Genomic DNA, 11757 nt, shown 5'->3' with positions numbered 1-11757 from the left:
TGAAATTCTGTCGGACTTCGGAGAATACAGCTATATATATATCTGCCAGGTAAGTATGAACAAACTTTATTGTATCATAACAATATCATTTTAGGAAGTTGTGTCTGAAACAAAAGCAGCCTTATATCATGCGTATGCGCAATAGGATTGGGGCATAAGTAGTAGGGGTCGGCGTCGTAATAGCAGTAGTAATAAATGGATTTCGGCTATGTAACGGCTCCATTATCGTTTTATTTATCGCTTTATTTCAGCTCGTATTTCGTGTTTCAAATGTCACAAATAAGAGGAAATAACACAATAACATGGCAAAACCTTCCCCAAAGTGTTTCACCCCACCCAAAACCCTGTATTCCCATCGGTCACCCTTACCGTAGGATATAGTTAAACGGCATAATTCTCCCAAGTGTTTTACCCCACCCAGAACCCAGCATTTCCCTCAGTCTTCCTTACTGCAGGATAGAGTTCAAAGGTAAATTACAGGTTAATTACAGTCGGCCAAAAAAATATTACTTTAAATTCTTGTTCAGTAGGTAAATCTGTATAGAAAAACGTCAACTGGTATAGTCTAGTTCGCAGTGGTATAAGGGCTTAGATCTACCTTATCTTGTTGTGGTCAACTGTTATTTACCTCCTATCTCTGCCCAACAATGATGGGGGACTTTGAGAATTTGGGGTTTTGGGTGGGGGAGAATACACTTGAACAAAGAAGCGGCCTTTTTGTGTTCTGGTAGAGGCTGAGGGATGCGGACACCTTCTGGGAGCTATATGTTCCATGGAAGGGAGCGGCTGAGGGGAGGTGGGTCACTTGGAGTGGTGGGTGCACAAGGTACGAGTTGGTAAGGGGGTTGGGGGTTGGTTGGTAGGTAGAGAGTTGGATGTAAATAACAGGGATCGTAAAAGACGACTTCTTTATCATAAGCACTAAAACTGTAGGAAAAATCTATTTGGCCGATTAATTAAACCGTAATTTACCTTTGAAGACTAATGACGGTACAAGGAGTGTGATGTACCGACGTACATAGGTCAAAGGTATATTACAGATTAGTTACAGTTGACCGGCAAAATATTACCTTAAACTCTTGTAAAGTAAGTAAAATAACTTAGGAAAACTTCAGCTGCCATAGTCTGCCTCGACCGAGCAATCTTCAAAGTTCTGGTTCGGGACCAAGAAACAAACAAACTAACTGCCATATTTGAATTTTGGTGGGGGTGTAGGATATGTAACCACCAGGGAGCCATATGTCTGGTAAGGGAAGGACGGGGTGGGGCACTGGGAGAGGAAGGCACAGGTACGAATTGGTAACGTTACCCGACTGCCTCCCCCCCTCCCGTAACCCCCCTTATAGAAAACCGGTAAATCTTAATAAGAGCTCCATTCCTTGTCTGCAGAAAAAATATACATTTCCAATGCATATTTAGTTGATTATGCTAAAATTTAGCCCTTATGTTGGCGGCATCAAGTAATTACGTGTATAAAAATTTAAAAAAGTTCAATATGTATGGTTAGAAAGCTTGCAATGTCTCTGAGGCGCACTCCAATAAAAGACCACAGTGTGGTATTTGCGGTCGCACTCCCCAAACCTGCATAGAGCTATTTTGCAGGTGCGACAGAAGAACCGGGTGTCTTTCCTTCTCCCATTCATATGGCACACCCGGCACTGTTTCTGCCTGCGCCCTTGTAGGAGCTCCAGTGTGTGATCCCCTGGCTGCAGCCGACACACAGGGTCCACTACCCGACGAGAACCGGTGCGGGCGGGGCCGGCAGCAGGGGCGTCGACAGCAGGGGTGGCGGCAACAGGGGAGGCGGCAGCAGCGGCAGGAGCAGGATGACCGAAGTTGGCCCTCCTAAGGTCTGCCCTTTCCTCTAGGGTCAGATATAGAGCTTGGGGCAGGGGGGCAGACATGGAAGGCCACTCATCGGGATTAAAGTGGATGAGGGCATCCCCGACTGCCTCGAGGAACTGTAAGTGGGTCATCCTCCAGAGACCGGGACCGTAGTACCCCCAGTAGAGTATGTAGGCATTTTGGAGGGCAAACTAAATGTACTTGAGGAGCTTCTGGGTCCTCCACCTGGTTCTCCTGGCAAGGGGATAATACTGGATGAGTTGATCAAAGAGATCAACTCCTCCCATGTGCCTATTGTAGTGCCCAATGATGATAAGGCGCTCTGCACGAAACTCCTCATACACAACTCGGCCCTGTCGACGTGTCTTCTTCCGCTGTACAACCTCCTCTTGGACGGGTTCATGGCTCCTTGTAATCATGGGGACGAGTCGGACACCCTTCCAACAGATGACGAAGACAGCTCCCTTCCTCCACCACTGTCTCTCTCCTCTTGCCAGATGTTGCGGATGGCTAGCGAACCTCTTGAGGACATTCGGGGCCCCACACACCAACCGAAGGGTACCACTGACGTGAACACCTGCTTCATACAGTTTCTGGGCCAGGGATACCGAGTTATAATAATTATCCATAAACAGGTGGTATCCCTGGTTACGGAAACAATCCACAAGCCTGAACACAGTTTCACGCATCGTGGAGAAGACCCCAGAATACACTAAGAAGTCCACGACGTATCCAGTGTTGGACTCGGTAATAAAAAAAAATTTCACTCCATATTTCTTCGGCTTCTTGGGGTTATACACTTTAATATTTAGACGTCCTTTGTAAGGCATCATCCCCTCATCCAAAGAAAGGTTCTTTGCAGGAACCACGAGATTTTTGCAACGTTCACGAATGTATTCCAACACTGGGCGCACTAAGATGAGGCGATCAGAGTTATTCCGGGGTATGGCCCTTCGGTTGAAGGCGTTGAAATATCTGTCCAAAGCCAGGGAAGTGTCATGGGGCATAACGCTGGGCACATTGGGCGTACCTAAAAAAAAATTACGCCTCCAATATTGCCTGACGTCGGCAGCAGGCATCAATCCAAAAAAAATGTGGAGCCCCACAAAATGCGCCATGTCAATGAGGTTGCAGCCCCGCCAGCGATACGATAATGTCGTGCGCAGTTCATCACGACAGTACCGAGCGTAGTCCGCCGTCTCCGCTACCAGGTACTCCAGCAATTCCCGCGTAAGGAACAGCTGGATGAACCCCAGAGCAGTGAGAGGAACAGTGACAGTGAGCCCAGGTGTTGCCGTGAATGGGTGCATGTTAGGTGGGGTGGGGTCCTCTGTCCACCCCTCGTCACTCTCGGACGACCGACCTTCACCTTGGCTGGCGCGACGATCCGACCTTCTACGTGCCCGTGCACGAGCGGGTACGATTGCGCACACGAAACCCCCCCACTGGCCCATCTCCCTCACTTAGGCCTTCGCTTTCTGTATCGTCATCCGCGATAAAATTAGACCCCATATCCTCATCCTCCCCCTCCTCAGATTCCCCCTCATATGCACTAAAACCACTATATTCGAGCTCATTTTCGGGGTGTGAGCCTCGAACGGACATTGGGGGCAAATATTCATCGTCACTGACATCGGGAGTGATGTCCTTATCACTGGATGACAAACCGCCATCAAAATGAGGACTTGCGACATACTCCCGATCGAGCTCTGATAAGTACTCTTCTATGTCCCTTGGTTGGAGGCCTCCCAAATTCCTACAAATGCCCCTAAGGACGCCCCGATTCTTCCTAGGGGTTACTAAAGGCATATGAGACACACGTTGTGATCCTAAACCACTTTCATCCACACGTGGCCGCACAGAACGGTGTTGAGGCGCGAGGTCATCCTGGGTGCTTGGTCCTTCGCCAGCATCCAAGTCCAAAATACGCCTCTCATGATCTCTTCCGACGGGTAAAACGCGCCTTTCACGTTCCAAACGTCGTTGAGACATCTCTATGAACGTCCTGTAGCAACACAAATATTAAGTCTCACACAAGTTCGGAAAAACACGATTGCGGCTAAAGATCGCTCTCGGACGACGCGTCGCTGATGCTGGCTGATGCCAGAAGGAGGCATTTCGCGCATGACCACTTGGGTCATGCTTCTAAACAAAACAACAGCTTGATCTGTGAACTCCCAGCATCCCCCAAGGCGCGTGATTCAAAAGTTTTCGGCTGGTAGTCCTATAAGTATTTTTCCGCAAATTTAAAAAAAAACTTTGTCGACGTATAATACATCCAATCGGCACCCGGGAGACATTTTATCTCGACGTTTAATGCGTCCAATCGGCGTAAGAGGGTTAACTGTTAGGGATTTGGGACAATTGCTTGTAATATCCACATTGTTCCTCCTTTATCAAGGTGCCTACCATCTCCTTTCCCATGCTTTCAATATAAGAGGAGGCACAAATACCTCAGACATTATCTTGTAGAGGTCCATCTTGCTGTCCGTAAATAGCTTAGTATTTCTTTCAAGTGCTTCACTTTCCATGCTGGTAAAGCTATTACTATAGCTGGGTCATTTAGTAGTTATTTTGTAACCCTAGAGCAGTGTTTTTCAACCTTTTTGTGCCCATGGCCCATTTTTGGGCCATGGGCACAAAAAATGGGCCATGGGCATTCCTACGTATAATCGTGGCCCAATGCCCTTCAAAATTATGTAAAAAATAATAATCAAATTTTATTAGTTTTTAGAACATTTTTATTAGTATTACGTACATTATCATTTACAGAACTATTTCCTTAGAGCATTTCATTAGTTTACATTTTCATTAATGGAAGAAAATGTAGGCCTTTATTCACTGCTAATAACTCATATATGTTGTAATCAAAACTCAAAGGACATGTATTCACTTATGAAATTAAACACTTTCCAGTATTTGCGTAATTAAATTTTGTGGATTGTAATAATAACTCAAAATACTTTTTCACTTATGAAAATAAGCACTGGCCTGCATTTAACAGTATTCTAAATAAATTTTGGATAATGAAATAACTAAAATTCCACTTTTTTTACTTATGAAGTTAAGCAATGGAGTGCATTTATAGTAAATAGAATTTGTCTATTTGTATTGTAATAAAAAATAAATTTACACTTGTACAACAATTATAGAAATAAAAATAATAGTACTTTATTGTTGGCATATAAAATACTGCATAGATTTGGTTGCTAGTGTGATGATTGTGCTTGCTTTTTAACTACAAGTTTATCAGTTTGTGGGACAGTTGTAGATAATGCACATCTCATATCATGCTCCACCTCCAAGCGATTTATTAAGTTTTTTTTTTTTTTTTTTTTTTTTTTTTTTTTTTATTAAGGCAGAAAAACCTGGATTCACACAGGAAGTAGAGCAAAGCAAAAGGTAGAAGGGCTTTTAGTCCAAGCTTCCCAACTCTAGGATATGATACACTTGCTTGTGACCAGAATTCCTGTATAGAATGTTCTTTAAACAAATCCTTGATACTTGAATCAAATTTCATTTCTAGAAATTCATCTTGGTCAGACTCAGGAATTATATCTGGTTCTGCATTAAAAGGGTTTCTCATAAATGACAGATCTATTTCTTCAAGCTCAGGAAAGTGCCTGGAAAGTTCTTGGCACAAATTATGATGATGACTTATTATTTCATTTTGGAGGCAAGATTCCGTGTCGTCTTCTCTTCCTTCAGCCACTTTACAAAGCATCTCAAACACAGCAAAATTACCAGAGCTAACTTTCCAGTTCATCTTGGCAACAAAAGCACGCAATGTGTCAACAAAGTGAATTACTGGTGTGTCCTTACCCTGAAGCTTTAGATTAAGTTTAAGCTGGTCAAATATGTCGGCTAAATATGGTTCCCAAAGTGGATCATTGAAAAAATAGGCTCCTTATCTTGCATATTCAAAAACATCTTTAGCTCTTCTCTAAGTTCAAACTCTGTTCAGGACATTGCCCTTGGATAGCCATCATGTCATGGCCCCCACTCAGAACCCGCCATGGCCCACAGGTTGAAACCCACTGCCCTAGAGCATACAGTGGGGCCTCGCTTAGTCGCGGATCAGCAATCACGGATTCAGTTAATCACAGGTTTTTCCTTGGACCACTTCTCGGTCTATATTGCTGGTATGAATCCATGGTAGGCTAAGCCTCGTCCGGTTCGCATATTCCTGAAGTCTGGATGGAAATAGACCCTCTCGGATATTAGAACCAATCAGAGCATGATTTGTAGCGGTGACGTCGTGAGACTCCGCCCTCCTAGCGCTACCACGTATACGCTTTTCTTAATTCTTGCAGAAGCACCAGTTATATTAATCTTATATCATAGGTTTAATATTGGTAAATATAGTTATTATAGATGTACTATACAGAAAATATGTATCTACTATGTTGTACCAGGTAATATTTACGCTGGCGCTTATGCATCATACGTTACTGAGATATGCAAGGCATATGGGACCATTGCTCAATGAAACACGCAGAAAGCCATGCCCATGGCAATCAGCCCCCTCATTATATAATAAATTCATGCAGAAGCACCAGTTTTGAGAATATAATCTTGTGAGAGGTTATAATATTGGTCAATATAATTATTAAAAAGAGTACCGAGATACACAAGGCATAAGGATGGCAACATTGATCAATGTAGCACAACAGAAGGGCTATGATCCCATGTCAGTCAGCTGTTTCGTTACGTAATACTTCACTCGTTGAAAAATGGCTTAACTACCCATATTGGCCTCGACACTTAGGCATTTAGTACGTGAAGTAGGCTAACAGTTTAAAATTTTAGTTACTTTAAATTTTATTTGGTATCATTGTACCCTTCAAAATGCACAAATTTTGCCCTGTTGGTCATATATGTTTCTTCTGCAAGTTGATTTGTTCTTTGCTGCTTATATACATATATGTTTTCTATTGTTGTTTTGTAGTTTTGACTCAATGTTTTTGAAATGTACAGGTTAGGCTAGAATACGGATGGTAATTCATGTTCGGAAGTATACATGGTGAGACAGGAAATATAGACCTTTATTTTCGTTGCTAGGGTAAATCTATGTTGAAATAAAAAACAAAGCATATTCTTTCAATAATATCCAACGGAAATGAGTAGCAAATTCATTCTAGTCAAAGAAAAATATACCAGAAAAAATTTTCAATTTGCACAGATATGTAATAAAGCACAAATTTACTCTGTGTATCACAACCAAGGCCTTGCTCAGGTTTTGTTGTGCAGATATCCTAAACTATACAAAATTTTTGGTTTGCTTATTTTATACATAATACCATTGCAGCCTCGAATACGAAAAAGCTTTCCTTTGCTGATATTTTATTGTAAATTTTATAATCAACTGCATACGTTGGAATACAAGGGAAAAAAACAAATTATTTACAAAAGATTATTTTATACAAAAGTTTATTATATACAAAAGATTACTCACATTGTACACCATACCAAAGTTGATTGACTCCAAACTGCACAGTTCCATGGTCAACCAGATATAATAAAAAATGGAATAATTCATGTCTTAAGAGCTATAATAAATATATAGAATTAATACGTTGCCTTAACACTAATCAAAATCTATTGTGAAATGTGAGAAATATGAATTCGAAAATAGGTTTCCTATTTTCCATTTGAATCAAATATATGCCAATAAAAAAAAATGCATATCACTATTTTTCACTTTATGATTTGTGCCATGAGATTTTCCATTGGCCACGTTGCAGGAAATGTTGCGAGCCAAATTACGGGGACGTTTAGTTTGTGAAAAGACAGCACCTGTCGGATGACGGCCTTAAAGGCCTGTCCACACGACCGGACCTGATCGGCGTGCTCCAGGGTTGACGGGCAAATTCTGGCGGACTTAACCGTGAATGTTGTCCACACGGGTGAGGCGATGGAGAGGTGGGCTTGCCCGACGATGCCAGTAGTGTGTTCAGTGCGGTACGATAAACATGGTGCCTACCGCAAAGAAGAATATAGTGTAGCATGATAATTGCTTTGTGTGTGATGAAAAAGAAGAGAATATGGTGCAAAGAATGGCTCAGTAAAAGAAATGTATATGGTTCACGTACGTCTGCCAGGGCCGAAGCTCAAGCCATCGGGCACCACCATGGTGATTTTACTACAAGACCCATCGGGCAATTTGACGGTTTGCCCGTCAAGTGTGCCCGTTAGAGGGGAAGTCCGCCGATCAGGCCCGATCGTGTGGACAGGGCTTTACACAGTGGTGCAGCTCCCCTTGGCCTGCCAGTTGAGCGTCTTGTGATGGAGGTTGGCTGACAAGGTATCTTACCTCGCCCAGCTCCACCATTCCTTATTGCACTTCCAGTGCAATGCAGCAAACTATTCATCCGGTTTGCAGTTTTTACGGAATCCAGACGCCTGAGGAACTTCTTCAGTTCTAGGTCTGTACTGCTATTTCTATAGCGCGCACTGACTCTAACTATGGCATCTGCAACATCACGTGATATTTTCCTAGAGGCAAAATCATCAGCATCTGAAGATGACATTGTCTCTGTTCTAGAAATTGGATCCTGTGGCTCCTCTTCCATATCCAGATTTTCTGTCTTCTCACTATCAATTTCTTTTATCTCTGCCTTGCCAGTGATCTCAAAGCCGCCATCCTCATTCAACTTTCTAAAAAATGCCACATCAGGGACCTTCTCTTGGCCAACAGCCATAACTGCTAATCGATGGCGACTTTCACTGCTACTTAAAAATTGCTGGGGCACGGCTGTCATGCTAAACTTCGCACATGCAATTTGGTGCTTGCAAATAGCACCAGTTTGGCCTTGCATGCAAGAGCACAGTCCAATTTCGGGGTCTACATCGTATTTTATGGTTGGATCAGATTCGCTCTGTACTTTATATTTAGAATTGCCAACCAATTCAACGCTGTCTAATGCAACCTTGGTCGAGATTATTGGCTTTACATGCCGCCTACTCAAGGCCACATCGACCAATCGTTGCCTCATGTATACATCGAACATCTCGACCATAAACGTCAGTAGCTGGGCCGTGTTGTATGCCTTGCATCTGAACAAAAAAATGAAGCAGCAATGTAAACTGTTTGATTAGTAAAACTAAAACTAGGACAGTCTGTTGCAAAAATTAATTTTTTTCTAAAATTTTGCCAGCATGGGTTTAAATATGTCCCTTTTCTCTCTCTTTCAAGGTAAGACATATCCATAAAAAATGAGTTTCTACACTTACTGACAAATCATGTTTGCCAGATCAATCAATACAATTAACTGCAAAACATCGAGAGTATTATCATTGCAGTATAGAGGTTTTTAATTAAACTGGAGCAACTCTCAGCTATTTGGATACCACTTGTTCTTTCCTGTTCCTTTCAATATGCATACTATTGAGTAGTTTTTCAAAATTTTTATGCCAATATAATTTTTATTATTATTATTATTATTATTATTATGTATGTCTAAAACAACACACACACACATACACATACACACACACACACACACACACATAAATATATATATATATATATATATATCTATATATATATATATATTATATGTGTGTGTGTGTGTGTGTGTGTGTGTGTGTGTGTATAGAGAGAGAAAGAGAGAGAGAGAGGTCATGGCAACTATCAAGGCAGTGTCAACACTTGCTTAGTGGGAGAACTTCAGTTTTTGTGAAATTTCATAGTAACATCCACCCAACTCCAACCCACCCTCAGCAACTCTCAAGGAAAGTAAAAGTAGCATCAATTAAACACATATGCAGATTCATTAAGTATCAGCATATGTACTTTCTTGAATGTAATGACAAATATATACCTGTATAAATGTACTTATGAACCCTTACCTACTGAGAACAATATCCTTGATTATGCACATTGTTGACTCGCAGAAATTATTTGTATGGTGCCCTCGTAACAATGTACCAGCTCGAAAAGCTATTGAGCAATGGTGCCATATACCTTGCGTACTCAGACGCTCATTACCTTTTTATAATGATAAGCGCCAGCGTAAATGCTAGCTGGTACAGCATAGTTGATACATATATTCTGTATGCATCTATAATAACTAATATATTTCCCAATATTATAACGTATTATATAAGATTAATATTTTCAAAACTGGTGCTTTTGCAAGAATTAAGAAAAGTTTATAGGTGGTAAACTAAGGAGGGCGGAGTCTCACAAACGTCACCACTCCAACACGCTCTGATTGGTTGTATATCCGAGAGGGTCTATTTCCATCCAGACTTCAGGAATATGCGTCCGGTTCCGATAACCAACAAACGCATGAACAGATTCACATTTATGATATTAACTGACAATAAAGGTAATAAAAACCATTCTCTACCCTTTATATTATTGGCATATCTCATAATTATAGTCCCCCCCCTATTTTCATGAATAATCCACTCATTGACATCACTAAGTAGTTTGAGCGGCCAGCAGGAATGTAACATTGAGTTACCACTTAACAGGCTAAATAACAGCACCTTTGTCATTCTTAACCTTTTAGAAATGTTAATAGTAGTAGTGAATTACAGTATAAATCACATTTAGGAAAACATTAATTTTCAATTCGAACTTCATTATTGTTTTGGTATAACTTAATCACTTCTCTGACACGTGCAGTCATACAACGATAATTGTCATAGATTTCGTATTCTTGTTTGCGATCGGCGACGAGCGTAAACGCAATAAACCATTTTTTACCTTACTATTATTGTCTATATTCATCTTCAAACTCATATCTTAAATATTATTGCATATCTTCATATAAAAAGCTCTTCAAGGAATATCCTTGGGGAATGCATTTTTCAAAAGACAAAAAAATACACTTTACATGTTACAGCATGCAATGATTACTTTATTTTGATGTGATTACATTAATATTACAGTATAGTACTCTAAGCAGTACAGTATTATAAATTTTTTTTATCATAAATGTATATTCATTCACGAAAAAATACGTATGACCACCGTGACGTCACCAACCTAGTCTCGTTCGTACATACTTCTTTACACGGATAGTGTTACAACCCGTTCTACAAACTACCGATGTATTTTTACGTAAGTATCCTCTAAATTCTGTCATTATCACTTTACTTACTCTCTTTTTGTGGAGCCCAAATACTACGTATATCCGGAACATTAACGAAATCGCGAATTTTATCATAGAGCAAAAGATTCAACTAATTCCAGTTTTTCCCTTTTTCTTTTTCATGACTAAATGCATTTTTAGGATACACTCATTTACAAATTTTCAATACTATGAATGCAAATAGCAAAATTCTTCTCTCTGCTCTCTCTCTCTCCTCTCTCTCTCTCGTCTCTCTCATCGTCTCTCTCTCTCTCTCTCTCTCTCTCTCTCTCTCTCTTTTATCACTTACAGAAAAACTATAGTACTGATCTATTATTTATCCGTATAAAAAGAACAAATTATCTTTTATTCTTTGTGATTTACGAAACTGCTTCAATACAACTTTTATAGTTGACTCAATGATTATCACATAACAGTATACAGAGAATATCTTATCACTATCCATGTTTCAGTTTCTTATCACCATAAAAATATTTTAAAATACAAATTTCATTGTTATTCTCGAGCTAAGCTAGTAACATAACCTCGTTCCAGCTCGCTCTCTCTCTCTCTCTCTCTCTCTCTCTCTCTCTCTCTCTCTCTCTCTCATTATAACACCCTCAACACATTCAACTTCCATTATTTCACTCATGTTCTTGGCTGTTTTATTGGTATGTTTTGGCTACTGTCAATACCTGTTCAATTCAGAGAGCTTTGTGTAGGTGTATTAGAATTAATACTAATTCTCTGGGTTAATGGAGTTTTTTGGTTTGCATTTTAATTTTTTAGTTAGTAAAAGCACCTCTGAACAGTAAGGCTTCAAATTTTT

At 40.5% G+C, this 11757-nt stretch overlaps 1 protein-coding gene across 1 annotated transcript; it reads right to left on the bottom strand.

The window, feature by feature from the left end:
- Positions 1–8036: 8036 nt before the first annotated feature.
- On the bottom strand, positions 8037–11394 carry LOC135217211 (uncharacterized). The gene is made up of 3 exons (XM_064252944.1): positions 11313–11394; positions 9697–9835; positions 8037–8901 (listed from the first exon to the last, which is right to left on the bottom strand). Exons 1-3 carry the CDS (start codon positions 11392–11394, stop codon positions 8037–8039), a joined length of 1086 nt encoding a protein of 361 aa, XP_064109014.1.
- Positions 11395–11757: the final 363 nt, after the last annotated feature.

Source organism: Macrobrachium nipponense, chromosome 7 (assembly GCF_015104395.2).
Source record: "Macrobrachium nipponense isolate FS-2020 chromosome 7, ASM1510439v2, whole genome shotgun sequence".
In the NCBI taxonomy this organism is placed as follows: Eukaryota; Metazoa; Arthropoda; class Malacostraca; order Decapoda; family Palaemonidae; genus Macrobrachium; species Macrobrachium nipponense.
Note: the sequence above shows the minus strand (reverse complement) of the source record. Positions and strands in the feature narration are given on the sequence as shown.

Bases quoted from the DNA above. Each gene is read 5' to 3' on its own strand.
- LOC135217211 (XM_064252944.1), bottom strand. From the start codon at position 11,394: ATGGATAGTGATAAGATATTCTCTGTATACTGTTATGTGATAATCATT. The intron at 9,836-11,312 runs GTAAATCACAAA...CATTATAAAAAG, and splicing joins AGTTGTATTGAAGCAGTTTC to GTAATGAGCGTCTGAGTACG. The intron at 8,902-9,696 runs GTAAGGGTTCAT...TTTTTTGTTCAG, and splicing joins AAGGATATTGTTCTCAGTAG to ATGCAAGGCATACAACACGG.